We start from the raw sequence: 20011 nt of genomic DNA, 5'->3' as shown, positions 1-20011 counted from the left end.
TGTGTGTCTCCAACCCCAAAACAATGGAGGAGAATGGAATTTCATTTGTGCTGCTTAAAAACTCGACTGTGTATTTCCAGAAACTGTCACGGTTACTGTAGATAGCTGTAGATAATGCAACTCTCTGTGACGGTTATCTTTGACGCTGTTTTTTTCAGAGGAAGTAGACAGTATATGTGAACATGTGAGTTTCACAATGTCACTTTTCACAGCTAAAATTCCATTCGCCTCCATTGTTTTGGTATGTAGGTAGACATTTCAGATACAGGTAACTCAACATGTCAATAGATAAAAATAAACTATATTTTATGTATTTTTAAATACAAAAATAATGTTTTCTTTTGTCATCTGAGATATGCGACTTTTATATACTGCTAAATGTTTTAAAATACCAAAATATTATTTTTCTACCTTGTTTTTTTTCCCAGCTTTACCAAAACTTTACTAAACGTTGACCCCAAAAACCCCTCATAGTCACTGACAGAACAGTACAGACTGAATCCCATACTGCTTTTACTTTAGGGATATTAAGTGAAAATTGTAAAAAAACATAATAAAATGAAATAAAAATAAATAAATAATGAGTGTCTAACCCAAAAGGTCAAGCACAGGCCATGGTGGAACAAATGTAGCCTTGATGAAGGTTACAATGACGTGCATGCTGGGATTCTGCTGAAACTTAATCTGTTTGACCCAGTAGCCATAAATAGCTGCTTGTTTATGTCCAGTGCATGTCAAAGTTGAGTCTGGGACAGGGAGAGGATTTAATCTTGACAGAAAGATTTGAGACTTGAGTAATTATGAGAAGGAGCAGTAGATTCATGCTCAGTTTTGCTAGATGTAATCCTAATAACCACTAGTAGAGGAGAAAAATAATACTGCCATGGAGTTTACCAGGCGTTACCTGCCAATGGAATGGGAAGAGCGATGGAGGAAAGAGAAGGAGAGGAGGAAAAGAGTGATTGAAGAACGTGGAGAAGAAGGGATAGAACAGGACAAGCGTGAATTGAGAAGGATTGTGGCCTACAATGACTCCAGAATGGGGCTGATGAGCGGTAGGTGTGAAAAAGAGGGGACAGACGTCAGGGTCAGGTACGGCAGTGGTTGCAGTCAAGAGGGTATTGGAGAGCATATGAGTGAGAAAGTGCTCAGAGATGAAGGATTTGGTGATACCATCCGCACATACCACAGCAAAACCTATCCTAAACAGGCCTTCATTGCACTGAAAGAATTCCAGGATTCATCACTTCTTACAGACCTGACACTGACGACTGAGAATGGGAACAGCTTCAATGTACATTCCCCTATTGTGGCTGCTGTCAGTCTTTTAATTGAGCAACAACTGAGGGAAGAAAGCAGAGTGCAATCAGACAAAGATAAGAATGTAGGAGTCCATAAGTGGTACCTGTCTCTGGGTCCAGAGGTTGATCATGTTGGGTTACAGGCAGTTTTGGAGTTTGCCTACACTGGGGTTGTATTATCTTTAAACAAAGATACCATGGCACAGATTAAGGCAGCAGCTCAAGCACTGGGGGTTCCTAGAGTGCTAGATCTTTGCATCGAAGAGGAAATTACAAAGAAAGATGAAAATCCTGACAAAGAAAAGAAAAATATCCCTGTTACAGAACAGTTGAAGATTACTCTTCAGTCCATTGAAAAGCTCTGGGCAGGCAGAGTGGGCTGTGATGTAATTTTGGATGTAGATGGAGCCTTATTCCAAGGTTGGTACACTTTATATCATTCCTACTGTAATTGTGCTGTATATTTTACAAAATTTGATAATGGTCAAAGTATGAAAACTTATTTTGTCCTCCTCTAGTTCACAGAGTTATCCTGGCAGCTAGCAGTGACTATTTTCGTGGCATGTTCACTTGCGGGATGAGGGAATCCAATCAAACCTGTGTTGCCCTTCCCTTCCTGTTAGCTTCTGAGTTACAGGCTCTAATTAGCTGCTCCTACAGTGGGACCCTTCCACTCAGCTGGGACTGTGTTTTTGAGATCACCTGCACAGCTCTCCAGCTTCAGTTCCAGCCTGCCATCTCACTTTGCCTTGACTTCATACGACAGGAAATAGAAGCTAGGTCCTGCCTGGATGTGGCATCTTTTGCTGAGGCTTATGGGATGTCAGAGCTCCTTGAGGAAGCCAATGACTTTGTACTGAGGAACTTCTGGGAGGTGTCAGCCACTCCAAAGTTTCTTGACCTACAAGCGGATAAGCTTCTAAATTTTCTCCACTGTGATGGTCTATGTGCGCCCTCAGAGTTGGCTGTATTTCGAGCCGTAATCTCCTGGTTGGAGGCTGATCCTGGGGAGAGATTGGGTCAGGCTAGCTTACTGATGAAGGGAGTTCGCTTCCCACTCATGACCTTTCGAGAGTTCAGGGAAGTCAGGGCCATTAATCTGCGTATGGAGTCCTTTGGAAGCCAGGAGGTGGACCTATATTGCCCTGCACTCAAAGAATTTGGTTTCAACTTTCCAGAAACCCAGAACCAATGCAGAGTCAGGCAACCTAAAGATGCTCTGGTTCTGGTCGGGGGAGACCAGTTGAACCCAGATGTGGGTCTACGAATGCCTAGCAGGGAGCTGTGGTTCGCAAACTCTCTACGCAGTGGCACAGGGTTGGTGAAGGAGATAGAGTGGAAAAGGCTGGGTGAGATGCCAGAAAAGCCAAAGTTCAGGCATGGAGTTGCAGTAATGGATGGAAGGCTGTATGTGGTTGGAGGATGTTACTTCTATACCAAGGATGACATCATGAAATCCAGCTACAGGTAAACAGAGACAGAGTCAGTGCACAAATATTATCTTCTCACTTTCACTAACCCAGATTGTCACACAGATGCACAACTGTGGTCTAACCCTCCCCATCTTTACTTACTTACATTTATTTCACACATGCTAGTTATGACCCTGTGCAGGACAGCTGGAAGAGGTTGGCTGACTTGCAGGAGTTTAGAAGTAACTTCTCAGTTGTGGTACACGAGGAGCGACTTTATGCCATTGGTGGAGATAAAGAGATCAACACCAACGTAGACAGTGTGGAGATGTACAACACTGACACTGACTCTTGGAGGTAAGATTAATGCTTAAAACAGTACCTAATGCTACTTTTACCACACGCCATTTTTGTCATGTTAAAAAATGTTTTGCTTTCATCCTAACAATGTGACTGTAAACTTCTGGAGATTGATTTGTTTTACCACTGCAATTTATTCCTGTCTGATCCCTCCTGTTTTGCTCTTTTCAGCTATGTCCAGCCCCTGGACCAGGCTCTGAGTGGCTATGCTGTCACTGTCATAGATGAAGGAATCTTCATCTCCGGAGGTTTCAACTGTGAGTATGTGTGTCTGGTTTCCATGTTTCTGTACCACCCGGAGACCGGAACCACCTACTTGGCAGACATGATCCATGACCGGGCCCAGCATTGCATGGAGGCCCTGCGAGGCCACCTTTATGTTGCCGGCGGTGTGTGCAACCTGCGGAAGTTTTACACTGACCAACAAGTCTGTGAGATGTATGATCCTTCAACTGATTCCTGGACTGCTTTTGCAACATTACCTGTGCCCCATGTGAGTGCAGCATCAGTCGTCCTGGAGGAGAAGATTTATATACTGGGAGGTTACAGCCAGGATGACTATAGTGAGTCTGGACTGGTCCATCGGTTTGGTCCCAGCACACAGCGATGGGAGAACGTGGGTAAACTGCCTGGGGCTGTTGCTGACATTCGAGCCTGTCTGATGCGATTGCCCCAGCATGTAAGAAAGTAACAGGCTGGACAACTTGACAGTGAAATCCAGTTACACACAATAATCAAAATGTGGCAAAAATATGAAAATTATAGCAATTGTTAGAAATTGACAGACTTTTTGGTGTGATATTCTAGTAAACCTAAATAAATTACACTATTAGTTGTGCTTTTTTCATTGTCAAAATATAACATAAATTAGTGGAATTAATCCATTGACTGCTGTAAATGCCAGGTCCTTTCTGAGGAAGTAGAAATAAACACTACCAAACATCCAGGGACCCCAAAAGCCCAGGTTTACTACCTATCAGTCTTCATAATTTGATTGATTTCGAATAAGTTAGAAATGTGTACAACTTAAGTACTATAATTAATAATATCAACTATGAAAAATATTCCATCTTGTGGCCCTTTTCTTCAAGAGAGGCCTTGGGCCAAAATCGTGTTATAAAACCTGAATTTGTCTAGTTTTGTTAATTTGTTGTAAAGTAATGTTTCATCAAACTGTGCACCAAAAACCTGAACCAAGGTGGTATTACTCAATCATAGGAGAATTCAATGAGCATTGATTAATCATCAAGTGGTACCATGTATGATGGAGATCAATGGGGACCCAACAACACAATGTTTTTCCCCAGAGGATCCTACAGGATGTTAATATATACATAACTATTATCATATTTTTAAAAATAAATAAAACAACAACAGTCAGTTAACCCTAACCCTGTGATGTTTTATTAAACAGACAGATGATTATTTTGTATGTGTTTAACTTCAAAAACATAAAAACAGTCACAAAGGAGATAAAGCTACACTTCACACAATATCTTACAGAGAATTGTAACATAAAGTCAATTTAGCTTTTTTCAGGGCTTTGATTACGCTTTGCAGCAAATGTTTATATATTCACCTCAGTTAAAAAATATATTTTAAACACCTAATAGTAGTATTTGTCTCATGCAAGTACCAAGCTGTAGTGGTTAAACATTTGTCAAAAAGAATGTAACACAGTAGATATTTCAAAATCAACAGGGCCACAAAAAAGTTGAATTTCTAAAACAGGTTAAGGTGCTAAATTATGTTTAGATTTTAGATAAAGTACTATATATACAGTATATACAGTACTATCCTCTCTCTAAGGGAAAGGTATATGATCCTTAAATTAATTATGTTTAAATTTAAGTTACACTTGATTTAACCCATGTTTGATCATATAAATAATACATTCTTATTTTTTGGATTTTAGGAAGGCATCTCAATAAATCATAATAAAAATGTGAAGAAATCAATCTCAGGATAATTGAACTTAAAGGAATCAGAAAAACAAAGAAAGCATCTTGTTCACATTCTTAACCTTTACATTTACTTTGTTGGGAATACAAGGAATCCACTGAAGACACTTGTATTTATTTTTCCACCTTGCCACAGGATGATGTTGACAGTATCTCTGTGATTCAGCTCAAGAATGACTGTGTTGCTGGTGGTGTCACTGGAATCCGGCCCTTTGAATTCCCAGGTGCTCACTTGGTACTTCCCGTTTTTCACCAAGATGGCTCCTGAGGTGTAGTAGGTGCTGTAGCCAAAAGTCATGAAGGAAAAGTGGTAAACACCTTTCTGTGGAGCAGTGAAGAGACCTGTAAAGGATGAAATCTAATGTTAGAGAACTGCATTTCCATCCTTGCTTGAGAGGATCTTTCCCCCACTTAACTGACCTTAGTCTGTATTGGTAGACATAAAAACTGACAACAGTTAACATTAGCCCTCTAAGGTGCACTGATATTAAATTTATTATTATTATTAGTAGTAGTAGTAGTAGTAGTAGTACTAGTATTAAAACTCGAAGTGCTACAAGACAAACAAAAGAAAAACCAAACATAAAATATCAGAAAATAATTAAAAGACAAAAGATCTATTAAAAATAAATGTTTTAGTCATCTTGTTTACTCTGTATACAGCAATTGAGGTTACTATTTATTTAAATATTGGTCTGTCATTTTCCGAAGGTTAAGTATATAGAACAAACCTGTTTTACAGTTGTAAGCATTGCCAATATTTGTGAAGACTTTGTTGAAAATCAGAATTTTGCTAGTGCCAGCAGTTCTGGGTCCAGTGAACACATCTTTGGATTCGATTATAGTTGCAGAAAACGCCACCTTTGCATTGACTGAAGAATGGAGAGTAACCAATGTTTAGTTCAGAGCTATTCATCTTTAAATATTTTACCTTTATTACCAATTACATGTCCAGTCTCAATTTTTCTTTTCTGCCCTTACCTCTTGCTTTCAGTTGGTCCACCTCTGGTTTGAGTTTACTTTGTTCCCCAACTCTTTTCTCAACTGACCCCAGTCTGTTTGTTATTCCTTTCAACAGAAATAAGTCATTATTTTAAAAAGGTGATTTTGCCTTTTTCCAAACCATTCCACAGTTGTGATTAAGAGAAACAAATGACTTTCAAAAATGGAGGGTTTAGGATTAGGAGTGTTTAAAAGTTTTTACACCTACCTGTATTTTTGTTCTTGAGAGAGTCGATGTCAGAAATCTGCTGGTCGACTGAAGTGTTTTGGATCCTCAGCTGTTCATCAACATGACTAAATTTGCTCCCAGTTTCTTCCATAAATTTAACAACTTCAGCTTTTTGTTCTTTGAGTTTTGCAGTGAAAGCTTAGAACAATAAATAAAAAATTTCATTGGACTACATTTTGTTCAGGACATTTTCTCATTCAATTCATGACAACTATTTTAATGGTGTCTGCTCTACTCACATATAATTTGGTACAAGTTTGCATATAAATATTAAAAGTTTTAAAAGTTACCTTCACTGTTGTCTTGTACTTCCTTTAGTTTAGCTCCAAAGTCTGTCTTTGTGGCATTTAGTCGGGTTTCAACTTTATCTTCAAGGTCCTGGGTTGTTGATTTAAGATGGAACAGCCCATCTTTATATAGTTTCAGGAGTTTTTGTGTTTCAGTGAACGCATCCTTGGTCTCTGTCTCCAAATCTTCAAGCTGGGCTTTTTTTCCCCTTAACTGTCTCTCGGTTATATTGAGTCTCTCTTCAATCCCAGTGATGTTTCCTCCTAGTCTTTCCTTGTGTTCGACCAGTTCTTGAATCTCTCTCTTCAGGATGGAAACATCAACGCCGTGTTTTTGCAGCTGTTCCCTTGTGTCATTGAATTCCGTCGATATTTTTAACTTCATCATTTTAAGCTCCTCTTGTACACTGGAAAATTTTTGATCAATTTCACCTTTCAGATTATTCATCTTTTTTTCCAGGTTTTTCATGGTTTTATCAAGTTGTTCAGTGTTTTTGTAGTTTGAGCACACAGTTGGTTTATTACTTCTTGCCTGTATGCTGTTGTGTACTTGGTCACACCTCCGTAAGTATTTGAGTTCTGAAGATGCAAGTCCAAATAAAGTAAGAAATAAAAGCATCTTCATGGCCATTTTCAGAGATAAAATAGGTTCTCTACTTAACAGTTGTCTGAAAAATTGTTCCTGTGCAAGAAGTGGAAATAAGTCTGTGTCAGCTCCTTTTATGTTCAAGGGAACAGCCCAAAGCTGACAATGAGGGTTAAGGAAGAACATTCTCACGCAAATATTTTGGGAATGTCCCTCGCCAATCAGGTCAAACAACGAGGAAACGAGAACCAGGAAATATCTTGAATTTTCTGTCTTGTGCCGTGCTCTCTAACTGTGTTTTTTGGCCATGCACGACACAATCACCACAGTGTCTTAATACATTTCTTAATGTTTTTTATTTATTTGAACCATCCAGATTCAGATTTCAGATTTCTCTACATTTCCTAGTCTTGAATAGACAGGCCTATCTCCACATTGCTGTGCCAAAGATAGAGAAAGGTCTGGCTGCACCCACTATCTGTTCAGCTATAGGAAAAGAAATGTTCTGGCTTGTTTGTATTTCTTGAAACCAATCACAAATGTTTTGAGTGGCATTAAGCCCAGGATGCTGTAATACTGCTCTAAAATGGAGGCAACCACAGATTTACTCGGCTGAGAAATGCCACACTGTGGTGATCTAAGCCAATCCGGAGCCAAACAATTAATTCACATATATTTAGTGCCATGTTCTATACATAATGTGTATGAGATGCATTTTCTGCTCATTTTAACCATCACATACTGTTTATATTCTGACTCATAAATAGTCTTTACATCAGTTCACATTCATAAATTCCCCATCAGTCATTAATTAATGTTTGTTTAGTGATCTTATTGAAAAAAGACATTCACAATCATTATTTTATAGTCCTGGAGAACATTTTAAAGAATATGATGAATAAAATGGTGTGTTTGAATGCTGATTTTTGATTTTTTTTTCTTCTTCTAATAAACACAACTCAAACTTGTACATGTATACATATGGATCAGCTTCACAAAAATAAAAAAAATGGTGGATTTTATTTCTATTTATTGTATCTATTTTATAGGGTGTTTTTGCTACTCTAAAATGTAGAAATGGGTCAAATTTGACCCTAAATAGTATGTAAGGGTTAAACCCATACACATGACAAAGAAGCATGCTGATCATAATGACCAAGCACAAGCAGATAACACATGCACACATTTCTCTATTTTTGAACAGTGCCACCCTCAACTACTCTGCATATTGTATATAAAACACAATATGAAATAAGTTGGATTGTTCATCTCTCTGTCTGCTCTTGTTTCATTAGTTGGTTCTTGCAACTCAAAGCTAAGCCATTAAAAATATGAAAGTATGAAACCAGCTGTACCACTTGGCGTCAGTCAAATCTAAGCTGATAGTAAACATTCCTAAAGAAGAAGAAAAAAGAAAAAAAAAGACAAAAGGCTCTCAGCACACATAGGCTTGTGTGTTATGACTATGAAATATGTATAGAGCATCACAAAATATCTGAAACTGCACAGATATTTTTATACTTTTCTTTTGTCTTTTACAGTCTGATTCCTTGACTCCCAGAAATTTAACACTACCATCATTTTGTCTGCATAGGCAAAATCCTTCACACCTGATATTTTCCTATAAATTGATGATTGAGCAAAGCTGATTGAAAGCATATACAGTGTGTGTGAAAATAGATCAACCCAGAAATGTAATTGATTCGAATAGATACTTTACCGACACACACTCACCTCCCATCATCCTCCCATAAGGCCTGCCGAGACACGACTTGAACTAACATTTCAACACTGATTACTCACTGACATTTAAGTACCCTTCTAAGTGAAGAGAGCAGGTACATAACGCTCCACAGTCTGCAAGGAAACTATCCGAGAGAACACACAATAACAATTGAAGAAATGGAGTTCAGGTCTTTGCTTCTGCTGACCCTTATGGGGTTCTTGATTGTGGAGCCAGGCTTTGGAGAGATAGCTGACCTGGCTATGAATGATTGGCTGAAAACTCAAATGGAGACAATAATGAACATAGGGGACAAACTGAAATATGTTGAAAAATATCAGAATGACATTGAAGCACTGGAGGCCAGGCTTAATGGGACTGTAGAGGAGCTGACAGAACAGAAAGCTGAAGTGACCAGACTGAAGAAAGAGAATGAAGGTACACTCATATAAATATCACACATATTTCTGCCCAAATTATGAGTAATGTATTTATTCTTTGTCGTTAACTAACTTAATTGTACTTCACAGACATGCAAACAAGACTGAATGCCACAGAGGAGGAGATTGACAAGCTGAAACAGAGTGCTCGTAATGGTAAGTCGATCAAACAAAGGACAAATGTTACCAATGTTCAATATTATACATCCAAACTACTTAGATTTTTTTTTTTTCTGTGATCATGTTGAAATAAATACTCCCTGTCCCTAGAGCAAAAGAGATATGTGTATATGATTATATTGTTTATGATGATAAAACCACCTGAATATGTTCTTGTCTGTGATTGTTTTTATGTTTATACTTTCTCCATGTTACTGCTTCTCCACAGCTGCTCCTAAGATTGCGTTCTCTGCCTCTTTGTCAAATTCTGGTGAGATTTACAAAGGACCCAGCACAGAGAAGACACTGATTTTCAAACGGGTCTTCTCGAACACTGGCGATGGTTACAATCAAGATACAGGTACTGTAGATACCGTGTTTGTGTGTGTGTGTGTGTGTGTGTGTGTGTGTGTGTGTGTGTGTGTGTGTGTGTGTGTGTGTGTGTGTGTGTGTGTGTGTGTGTGTTTGTATTTGTGTGTGTACCTCAGAAGTGTAAGACTAACAGTAAATGTCCTAAGGCTATAAAAGTAGTTCTGGTATTTGAAACAAGATCAAACAAGAATTTGCTAATGCTATTTGACTCAGACCTTTACTGCGCTCTTGTGCTTTTTGCGGTGCTGACTGGAGTTTAAAGCTGCACTAATCAATATTTTTATATCAATGTGGAAAATGACAAACTGCAAAGTAAAAGTTGTCGGTTTTACTGACCAACCCGCGGAGAATTATCACCCAACTCTTTTGTTCTTCTCAGTTATGTGACTGATCTATTTTGGATCATTGTCTTGGTTTTCTGGCCTGAAAAGTTGCTCTTATGAATCTTATAAATCAGACAGGCAGAAAAAGGCTCTGATAAACTGATTGTACTCCACCTGCACAGCATCAAATGGCAGGCAGACAAAGTTGTTGGGAACATAGTTAAGCATCTAACAGCTGAAGATACAGATATTTGTTAGAAAAAATCAAAATAGAGATAAAAGCAGAGTGAATATTAGACTAAATTAATAATGCATTAAGTTGCATTATGAACAGTTTAATTAATTGAGTCATAATTGAATGAATAGTTTGGGCCAACTAACCTTAAGTAATATTATGTTAAAAAAAAGAAACAGGAAGGACTTCATAGCTTATATATTATTGACTATTCTTGATCATAAATTAATTGGAGAATATTATGACTCCTGTTAGGTAACCCTGGTTCTGAAAAAACATAATTATTTTGATCCACACACTAAGGTTTGCACCTGGCTCTCAGAAATCTGCTTCTCATCTGCTTGTTCTTGCTCTGTTGCAGGAATCTTCACAGCACCAGTGAACGGTCTCTACTATTTCAACTTCAACACCTACGGCTACAACACTCATGTCATCGGGGCTCTTTTAATGAAGAACGGTGCCCGTCAGATTTCCACCTATGACAACGTTTCAACCGACGGCTCAGACAGTAGCAGTAATGCTGCTGTTCTGAAGCTGGTCGCTGGTGATACGGTGTGCATGCAGCTGTGGGAGAATAGCAGAGTGTTTGATAACCTTAATGGACACACAACCTTCAGTGGTTTTCTCCTCTTCACTGTGTAGATGATCATACATTTGCATTGTGGTTATATGCTTAGGAGAGGTGTCATGCAACAATAGGCTGACAGAAAGATTAAAATAATGCAACTTGCATCATACTTTGTTCAATACATCTGTTTAGCAGCAGGGGGCAGTGTAGAGAAACATGTGTATGTGTTAATGAGGCGATCTGTACAGTATAAAAGGTGTGTATGTGATGCTCTCATATATAACCCTGATAAAGGCTTGCTTCAGATTTCTTTTTTTCTTTACCAAATGTGTCTGACGGTGTCAATCCTGATTTTCTTGTAGTTGTTTAATTTGATTTTAAGAAGTATATTAAACATGAGACATCAAATGTAAAAAAAGGCCAGCACCACTTTTTTGACCCCCCTCTGAAATTTCCATTTGGGAGATGTGAATCAGATGTGTTGAATCCTATAGGATAACAGCAGGGATGATTCTTCTTGTGTCCCAGCTCTAAAGATCACCCTAGAAAAAGGAAAAAGTGTTATTAAGATAAATGCACCCCACTACACAGAGATAGATGTATTATACACCCTGCCAAGCCATCATTTTTGCAATAAAATTTTAAACTGTAACTTTGGACACGTCGTGATTTGAAAGTCACTTCAGTGGTGTCTGAGTGAAGTCATTGTCAGGTCAGCCATTCTCTTCCTTATCTTAAGAATGAACTTGATCTCACAGCTCAGCATTTTTCTTGTCTACATCCTCATTCCAAGATCAAACACCCATATCAGGTTCTTTATTTACAACTCTGACATTTTTATGTTTACCGTCAACTGAAATGTTTGTCCTGAGACGTGAACACATTTCAACAGTTTTTGTGAAAAAGGACATATCCCATTGTGTTGTTGCTTTAAAATAACAATTTGAATATAACTAACAGTGTAATAGTCTCACACATAGGCTACCCATGTCAACACACAGATGACTCAAATGATAAAAACAAAAGAAAACACCAAGACTTTTACACATGACAGAAAAAGATATTTCCTGGCTCTTTTATTTCCTGGTTGTTTGTTTTGAGTGGCGAGGGATGTTCCCTCTAATGAAATTTGGGTGAAAAGTTCTTCCTTCACCTTAATCTACCTTGTCAGATTTGGGCTGTCCTGTCGAAGATAAAAGGAGCTGCCACCAACTCATTGCCAGTTCTTGCACAGGAACACAAATTTTTCTCGACATCTTGTCTCTGAAAATGGCCACAAAGATGATTTTGCTTCTCGCTTTATTTGGACTTGCATGTGCCGAACTCCCATACGAACGAAGCTGTGACCGAGTACAACCGAGAGATACACCAACTCGGTGTTCAAATTACAAAAACACTGTTTTCATCTATGACCAACTGAAGATGCTGCAAAAAAGGACTGATGGTCTGGAAGGTAAGATCCGACAAAATCTTGAGACTGTGTTAAAAAAGTCAAGGGAAATATCTATATCTATTTTCTGTAATTTGTTCATTTAACGTGTATAAAAAGTATTCAGATGTGCAATACACTCTAAATTTAACAAATGTCTGGAAGATGATGAAGAAAACAGTTAAAAATGTTATAAGTATGACATTTTCTGTGCAACCAACAATAACTGAAGCTGATTCAATTATTTTAAAATTTTACTAGAAAACTTGCATTTATTCTTTCTCTGACAGCTGACGTGAACAGCCTGAAGAAAGAGAATGAAGGTACACCGATACAAATATCACACATATTTCTGCCCAAATTATGAGTAATGTGTTTATTTATTTCATGAATTAACTTAAATGTATTTTACAGACTTGCAAATGAGACTGAATGCCACAAACGAGGAGACTGACAAGGGGAAAAAGAGTGCTGGTAATGGTAGGTTGATCAAACTTAAAGTACAAATATTACCAATGTTTAATATTGTAAATCCATGTTGAAAAAGATCTTTGAAATTTCACAAGACAAATTACTAATGTGGGAGAGATACCTAAAACAGAAGACGTTATGTATATTATTATATTGTTTATAACGATAAAAGTTTGAAGACTTGTGAAATTTACAACCTGCGTGTGTTCTTTTTTGTTAATGTTTTTATGTTTAAAATTCCTCCATGTAACTGCTTCTCCACAGCTGCTCCTAAGATCGCATTCTCCACCTCGTTGTCGAATTCTGGTTTTATTTACGGAGGACCCAGCAATGTCAATCTCAAGCTGGTTTTCAAGAGGGTGATCTCGAACATTGGCAATGGTTACAATCCAGATACAGGTACTGTGTGTGTGTGTGTGTGTGTGTGTGTGTGTGTGTGTGTGTGTGTGTGTGTGTGTGTGTGTGTGTGTGTGTGTGTGTGTGTGTGTGTGTGTGTGTGTGTGTGTGTGTGTGTGTGTGTTCAAAATCATAAATTTTAGGGTGAAGGCTGTTTTTGAGGTAAGTTCAGGGTTATGTTAAGGTTACGATTAGGATAGGAATTAATTAACACACAATGTAGCTTATATTCTCTCAACTGTTTTGGTTAGTCAATTAATTGGTTATATATTATGATTTTTGGTTTACTATAGCTCTGAAAGACATAATTATTTGGCTCCACATACTAAGGTTTGTACCTACCTCTTAAATAATTCTTGAATCTACTTATTTTTGCTGTGTTGCAGGAATCTTCACAGCATCAGTAAAGGGTCTCTACTACTTTACCTTCACCACTGTAGGCTGCAAGAGTTATGACATCAGGGCCATGTTAATGAAGAATGGTGCCCATCAGGTTTCAACCAATGATCACCGTTCAACTGACAGCACAGACAGTAGCAGTAATGCTGCTGCTCTGCCACTGGACGCTGGCGATAAGGTGCACGTTCAACTATCGGCGAACAGCAGAGTGTTTGATAACCGGAATGGATACACAACCTTCAGTGGTTTTCTCCTCTTCTCTATGTAGATGATCAGACATCACACATGTGCATTGTGGTTATATCCTGAGACATTTATGAAACAATAATGTTTGTAAAATCAGGGAGATTGTGGCACTGTCTTTAGCCATGTGCTGATATGAAAATTTAACAATATAATCATCTTGGCTTAAATAATATAAACATGTCTGCCTGTTGTTCTATCACTCCTTAAATCACTTTCAATGGCTTTTGTTTGATATGATGCTATATTATATGGGAACTTGAACTATCAAGAACACTACACTTAATTTGCATGTAACTTTTAATGAAAGTTTTTTTCACTCTGCTTTGTGAACAATAAATGCAAAACAAAAAAAGAAAAACGTTTTACATTGTCTCTCTTCCTATCTTTGGTAACTAAAAACTGCATAATTTAAGGTCTTAGGTTAAGGCAGTTATGGATGTAAACATATTTTTTCATTAATCTTCAGCTGTAGCATCCCAAACTTAACCACAGAACATTTAATCTGAATACACAGTACAACAAAATCACTGCATAACATACTGTAGTCTATATATTAGGTTAAACTGGGCATGATAAAAGATGTATCTATATAAATTCATCATGATCATGAATCACAGTATTGCACAAGTCATGAACATCCTTACATGGAAGAAGGTTTGCTTCCTTATCTTAAGATTGAACCTGATCTCGCAGCTCAGCATTTTTCTTGTCTACATCCTCATTCCAAGAGCAAACACCCACGTTCCTCATTCCTAACTCTGACACTTACATATTTTCGATCTGCCATCAAGGCAATATACTTCAGCTAAGAGCAAACAGCTACAGAAATTCTTGATAGTAAAACTTCCAGAAATATTGTGCTTGATTTGACAGCAACAGAGGATACAAACAGCAGATATAATGAAACATTAATCGTAAACTTAAAGCAACAGTTCAAATATACTTCATGTAAAGTACTTTTAAGATGCATCCAAATGAAGTCACTAAAGTCCTAAATCCACATGACTTTTGTTTTCTGTCAACTGAAATGTTTGACCTAATACATGACCAAATTTGGGACATATCCCATTGTGTTGTTGCTTTAAAATAACACTTTGACTATAACCAACAGTGTAGACTTACACATACCTATTTTAATACATGGATGGTTCAAACAATAAAAAAAACCCCAAGACATTTAGGACATTGTTGTGACTGTGTCATGTATGGCCAAAAAACAACAACATGAGTTGACACATGACAGAAAAATAGAAAAAAGATATTTCCTGGTTCTGTTGTTTCCTGGTTGTTTGTTTTGTGTGAGAATGTTCTTCCTGCATTGCATTGTCAGATTTGGACTGCCCTGTCAAAAATAAAAGGAGCTGCCACTGACTCATTGTCAGTTCTTGCAAAGGAACACTAATTTTCTCTACATATCATCTCTGAAAAGCCACAAAGATGCAGTAATGCTGCGAAATGCTTTTTAAAGCTACAATATGCAAGTTCTGAAAACCAAGCTAGCACTAGAATGAGACTCAAAAGTGAACTACCCTGCTCCCTCCTCACCCCCTCTCTCTTCTCTGTTGCACTCTACCAAGCCCTTTACCTACATTGGTTAGAAAGGTGAGGCACATTTACAAAACTTGAAACTTGATAAGGAAATACTGCTGTACTGCTCTCAGGCTGATACATAAGTTGTCCACATTAAAATATGCTTTATAATGTGTTGCAACACAACTATATATATAGTATATATATAAAACATTTCAATTTAAACAAAAAATGCCACTGTTATTATCATGCAATATCTAAGTTGAAATTCAGCACCATTAAACCTTGACATCTGACATTTTCATCACTTTTTACAATCGCACATGTGATGGCAAACACAGCAAAGATGCTCGTATGTCATTGTTTGGTCCAGGCATCTTGCCCATGTTCTCCCATCTGTATATAGTAGGATCATAACGATGGACCATTGTAGTGTCACTGAAGTCTTCATGGCTGTACCCGCCAAGCACATAAAACTTCCCCTCCAAAACAGCACTTCCTGCTCCGACATGTGGCACTGGTAAGGATGAAAAGGCAGTCCAGGAGTCAGCCGCTGGATTGTACACCTCACAAGCTAGGTGGTCTAAGATAATCATGTTAGCATCTAGCGTGATTCCACCTGCTACATAGAGATTGTCACCTAGGGTCTCCATGCAGTGGTGAGCGCGTGGTTTAGTCATGTTTGCCAGATAGGTGCTTCCTGTCTCTGGGTGATACAGAAACATGGATGCCAGACACTGGTACTCGCTGTTCAGCCCTCCTGAGATGAAGATCCGCCCTTGTAAAACCTTTGCAACATGTCCACTCAGAGGCAGATCCAATGGCTTGGTAAAGCTGAAACAGAGAAAATATTTGATTATTTAGTTTGAAAGCTGAAAACTTTGAAGGCTAAAAGTTATTTTCACCAAATGCATTTACGCATGCGATTACTACTGTGACATGTCCTCCATGAAAAGGGTCAACATCAACACATTGATATCACACAGATACAACCATGACTGCTCTTATTTTGTACCAGATCTTTTTGGTCAGCAAGTCATCATTGTCTACATAGCAAACAGATGCTAGCTGGCAGCATCGAATAGGTACCCACTACCAGGTGGTAAATGGTTCCTTGAAAATTGTTTGAAATATTCTTAAAAGATATGGCATACTTGGAAAACTAAATATTCCTTCCAACATACCCCCAAGAGTTTGTGATGGGGCTGTATCGTTCCACACTCTCTATATAATAAGGGTTACAATGTCCGCCAGTGGCATATATGTTTCCGTCCAGTACAAACGCAGAGAATGCACATCTCTTTTCTTGCATTTCAGCCAGTTTCTCCCAGCTGTTTTGAAGAGGGTCATACCTAGTTGTGGTTAAAGGAGACAAATGTAAAGTCAGAGACAGTAAAACAAGTATTTAAAACTGTAAATGGTAAAAACTGGACATTATTTGATGGGATCCAAGATTACCATTTCTCACCTATAAACAGATTCCAGGGTGTCATCAATGCCATAATAACACTTGCCCCCAAACATGTACAGTTGTCCGTCGAGGACAGCAACCTCATGTCTAAACCTTGCTGGCTCTGGCATCTCTCCCAACCTTCTCCACTCCATGGCCTTTTTAATTCCTGTATGGTTCACCAGAGAATTCCCAAACCAGAGTTCTCTGCTGATGCTGCGGCTAGCCATGTCCTCGCAGATCTGGTCACCTCCAATCAAGACTAGACTCTCTTTCGGCAGATAGATGCGACACCGACTGTGTGGTGCTGTATCATTGGAGCAGAAATCTTCAAAAACTGCTTCGTAGAGCTCTGCTAAGCTGTGATCAGACCACATGTTTAGAGACTGAACCTCTTTGAATTCCTTAAAAGTCATTAGGGGAAAGTGGATGGTTTTCATTAGTTCTTGGGCAAGTTTCAGCCTTCTCTTGGGCTTAGCTTGGATCCAGGCTGCCACTGCTTTGAATACAACAAGCTCAGATGGAACACACAGTGAGTAGCTGTTCAGGTACTTCAGGAGTTGTTTGGCTGGCAGGTCCTTGAACTTTGAGGTGCAAGACACTTTTTGGAATTGCCGCAAGACGAAATCATCAGCAATTTCAAGAAGTGGCATCATGTCATAGGCCTCAGCAAACGCTGCCACATCCAGGCAGGAGTGGGGATTTATTTCTTGTTGGAGGAATCTCAGGCACAAGGAGAGGGCAGGTTGGTACTGGAGCTGAAGGGAGGTGCAAGTGATCTCAAAGACACAACTCCAGCTGAGGGGGAGTGCCCCACTGTAGGAGCAGCCAGTCAGAACTTCCAACTCTGAAGCCAAAAGGAAGGGGAGGGCGACACAAGGCTGAAGGGACTCCCTCATCCCCAAGGTGAACATACCTCGAAAGTAGTCACTACTTGCAGCCAGGATGACTCTGTGGACTGAAGGGCAGATGGTTATAAGTACACTGTAAATCCACTGTAATCCCAACATGTGAGGGACTCAAACGTAATTCTGTTTTTTAATCAAATAAGTTATCCATCCCCTTAACCTGAACCAGAGAAGTAAGTAATGACCTGAACATCAGCTACAATTAATATATTTTAAAATCATTATCTTATCTACACTGATTGTTATGTCAAAAAACAAAACACAAACTGTACATAAATATAAATATATATTTTCTTTTTCTTAATTTGGTGAAGAAGCAGGATTTTGCTTCAACACCTCACTGTTCAGGAGCTTTTTAGATGTCCTGCTAACTAACATACAAACAGACAGGTGAACATGACCAACAACATATTTGACAGAAATACACATATATAGAAATCCTGTAATAAAATCTTAGATATCAAATTTAGTTCAATGTTAAGCTTTCCATAGATGGTCTGTGTTCTGTCTGAACTCAAAGTACTGCAGTTTTACAACTCTTTGCTGGCCTACTCACCATGAAGTGATGCCCCACGAGCTATTAGAACAACATCACAGCCCACTCTGTCCATCCATAGCTGTTTGATGGACTGAAGACTGATCATCATTTGTCTGGCAGCAGAAATCCCTTCTTCTTTCTTCTGTCCTCCAGTTTTTGTTGACTTCTCCTTTTCCTTGGTGCAGAGATCCAACACCCTTGGGGCGCCCAGTGTTTTAGCAGCAGCCTTTATCTGGTCCACAGTGTCCCTATTTAAACATGATATGAGTCCAGTGTAGGCAAACTCCACAACTGCCTCCAATCCAACATGTTCCACCTCTGGACCCAAAGACATTGACCACCTCTGCACTCCAGCACTTTTGTCATTGTCATTTATTTCATCAGCTTTATCATTTTCAGCATCCCTTCTACTCAGACTTTTCATTATGAGGGAGCTGACAGCAGCCAGGACAATGGAGTGTATGAGGAAATTATTTCCATCATCTGTGCTCAAAATAAGGTCAGTGAGAAGGGAGGATTCCCTGAACTCTGTCAAGGTGTGGAATATATGAGTGGGGTAATCATCTTGGCAGTATATCAGTGCCACATTTTCATAATCACTCTCTGTATCTTCATCCATTGAATTTCCTGCTTCATCGTCATCTGTAGATGCTTCCTCTTTTTCTTGAAGTGTGTCCTGAGGCTTTTGAAACTCTTCTTCATGATTTATTGAGTCTTTTCCTTCCTGAGAAGCCCAAGATCCTGGGGTGCTATTTTCATTCCTCCACAACGCTTCATGAGGATCTAGCAGTTTCTCATGATCCTGATATTGTTTCTCAGCAACTCTCTCTTCATCCTTCATTCCTTCAAAGTTGCAACATTCATTTGCACTTTTTTCTGTTTCCTCAAATCCTGTCAAAATAGTATCTTCGTCATTGGATTCCACTTCTTCCTCTACCAATCCCTCCCCATCATCGCCCTCCTCACTTTCATCCTCTTCGCTCACCTCCACGTTAACCCAACAGCTCGCCCTTTCCCCCCATCTCATCCTCTCCTCTTCCTCCATCTCCCTCTTCCATTCATCCCACTTCTGGGGGTGTAAATTAGCTAGTGCCATGTTGCCCAGTATACCTACAATTTCTACTAATCCCTCTAATCCCTCTAAACATCAGCACGTCTAGGGTGCCAAAAGATTGGTTGGTCACTTACTTTATGCACAGTTTATGAGAAAAGATGCAGAGAGAAAATTGTGTAGGTCCAGCAGTAATCCACTGTTGGGATGTAGTTATAATTGTTGCAAGCAGCTCTACCTCTTATCCCGTCTGCAGACACCAGCTGTGTTGTCTGTTTTGATCCTCCCCAGCCTCTCTCTCTCCCTCCTCCTGCACATGAATATTAGAGAGGGGCATGAGCACCCATGATTCCTCATATAACCAAACAAGTGGCTATATTCAGATTATTATATATCACTATGTAATTGAAATTCAACACTGTTTTGGGGGTCAACCTATGCTAAGCAAAGGTTTGTGAGGGGTTGATGCACTAAATGCACTTTAATTTAATGTGTTGTTCAAGTGTTATATTGTTTTTCTTCTTTATTTCCCAATTTGACGCCTAATTTAGCATTTTCTCTTTTATCATTTATCATAATATATTTTACAGGCCATGCAGTTTATTCTTTTTTTTCCCAGTTACTTGTTCAACAAC

The 20011-nt window shown here is 38.7% G+C and overlaps 4 protein-coding genes across 4 annotated transcripts; 2 read left to right on the top strand and 2 right to left on the bottom strand.

The window, feature by feature from the left end:
* Positions 1 to 762: 762 nt before the first annotated feature.
* Positions 763 to 3795, top strand: si:ch211-63p21.8 (kelch-like protein 33). The gene is made up of 4 exons (XM_062444563.1): positions 763 to 1721; positions 1820 to 2768; positions 2900 to 3070; positions 3245 to 3795. Exons 1-4 carry the CDS (start codon positions 884 to 886, stop codon positions 3762 to 3764), a joined length of 2478 nt encoding a protein of 825 aa, XP_062300547.1. The 5' UTR covers positions 763 to 883; the 3' UTR covers positions 3765 to 3795.
* A 1309-nt stretch (positions 3796 to 5104) lies between these two features.
* Positions 5105 to 6940, bottom strand: LOC134005495 (uncharacterized). The gene is made up of 5 exons (XM_062444420.1): positions 6556 to 6940; positions 6245 to 6403; positions 6016 to 6102; positions 5766 to 5906; positions 5105 to 5376 (listed from the first exon to the last, which is right to left on the bottom strand). Exons 1-5 carry the CDS (start codon positions 6938 to 6940, stop codon positions 5105 to 5107), a joined length of 1044 nt encoding a protein of 347 aa, XP_062300404.1.
* A 5440-nt stretch (positions 6941 to 12380) lies between these two features.
* LOC134005494 (complement C1q-like protein 2) lies at positions 12381 to 13921 on the top strand. Its single transcript, XM_062444419.1, has 5 exons — positions 12381 to 12411; positions 12678 to 12710; positions 12802 to 12867; positions 13123 to 13257; positions 13641 to 13921. Exons 1-5 carry the CDS (start codon positions 12381 to 12383, stop codon positions 13919 to 13921), a joined length of 546 nt encoding a protein of 181 aa, XP_062300403.1.
* Positions 13922 to 15692: 1771 nt separating this feature from the next.
* LOC134005632 (kelch-like protein 33) lies at positions 15693 to 19000 on the bottom strand. The gene is made up of 4 exons (XM_062444565.1): positions 18344 to 19000; positions 16898 to 17837; positions 16614 to 16781; positions 15693 to 16263 (listed from the first exon to the last, which is right to left on the bottom strand). The coding sequence occupies exons 1-4, from the start codon at positions 18942 to 18944 to the stop codon at positions 15741 to 15743; spliced, it is 2232 nt and encodes a 743-aa protein (XP_062300549.1). The 5' UTR covers positions 18945 to 19000; the 3' UTR covers positions 15693 to 15740.
* Between the last annotated feature and the right edge of the window lie 1011 nt (positions 19001 to 20011).

The sequence above is a fragment of the Scomber scombrus genome, chromosome 23 (assembly GCF_963691925.1).
Source record: "Scomber scombrus chromosome 23, fScoSco1.1, whole genome shotgun sequence".
Classification (NCBI taxonomy): Eukaryota; Metazoa; Chordata; class Actinopteri; order Scombriformes; family Scombridae; genus Scomber; species Scomber scombrus.
This window is presented reverse-complemented; position numbering and strand designations above follow the sequence as displayed.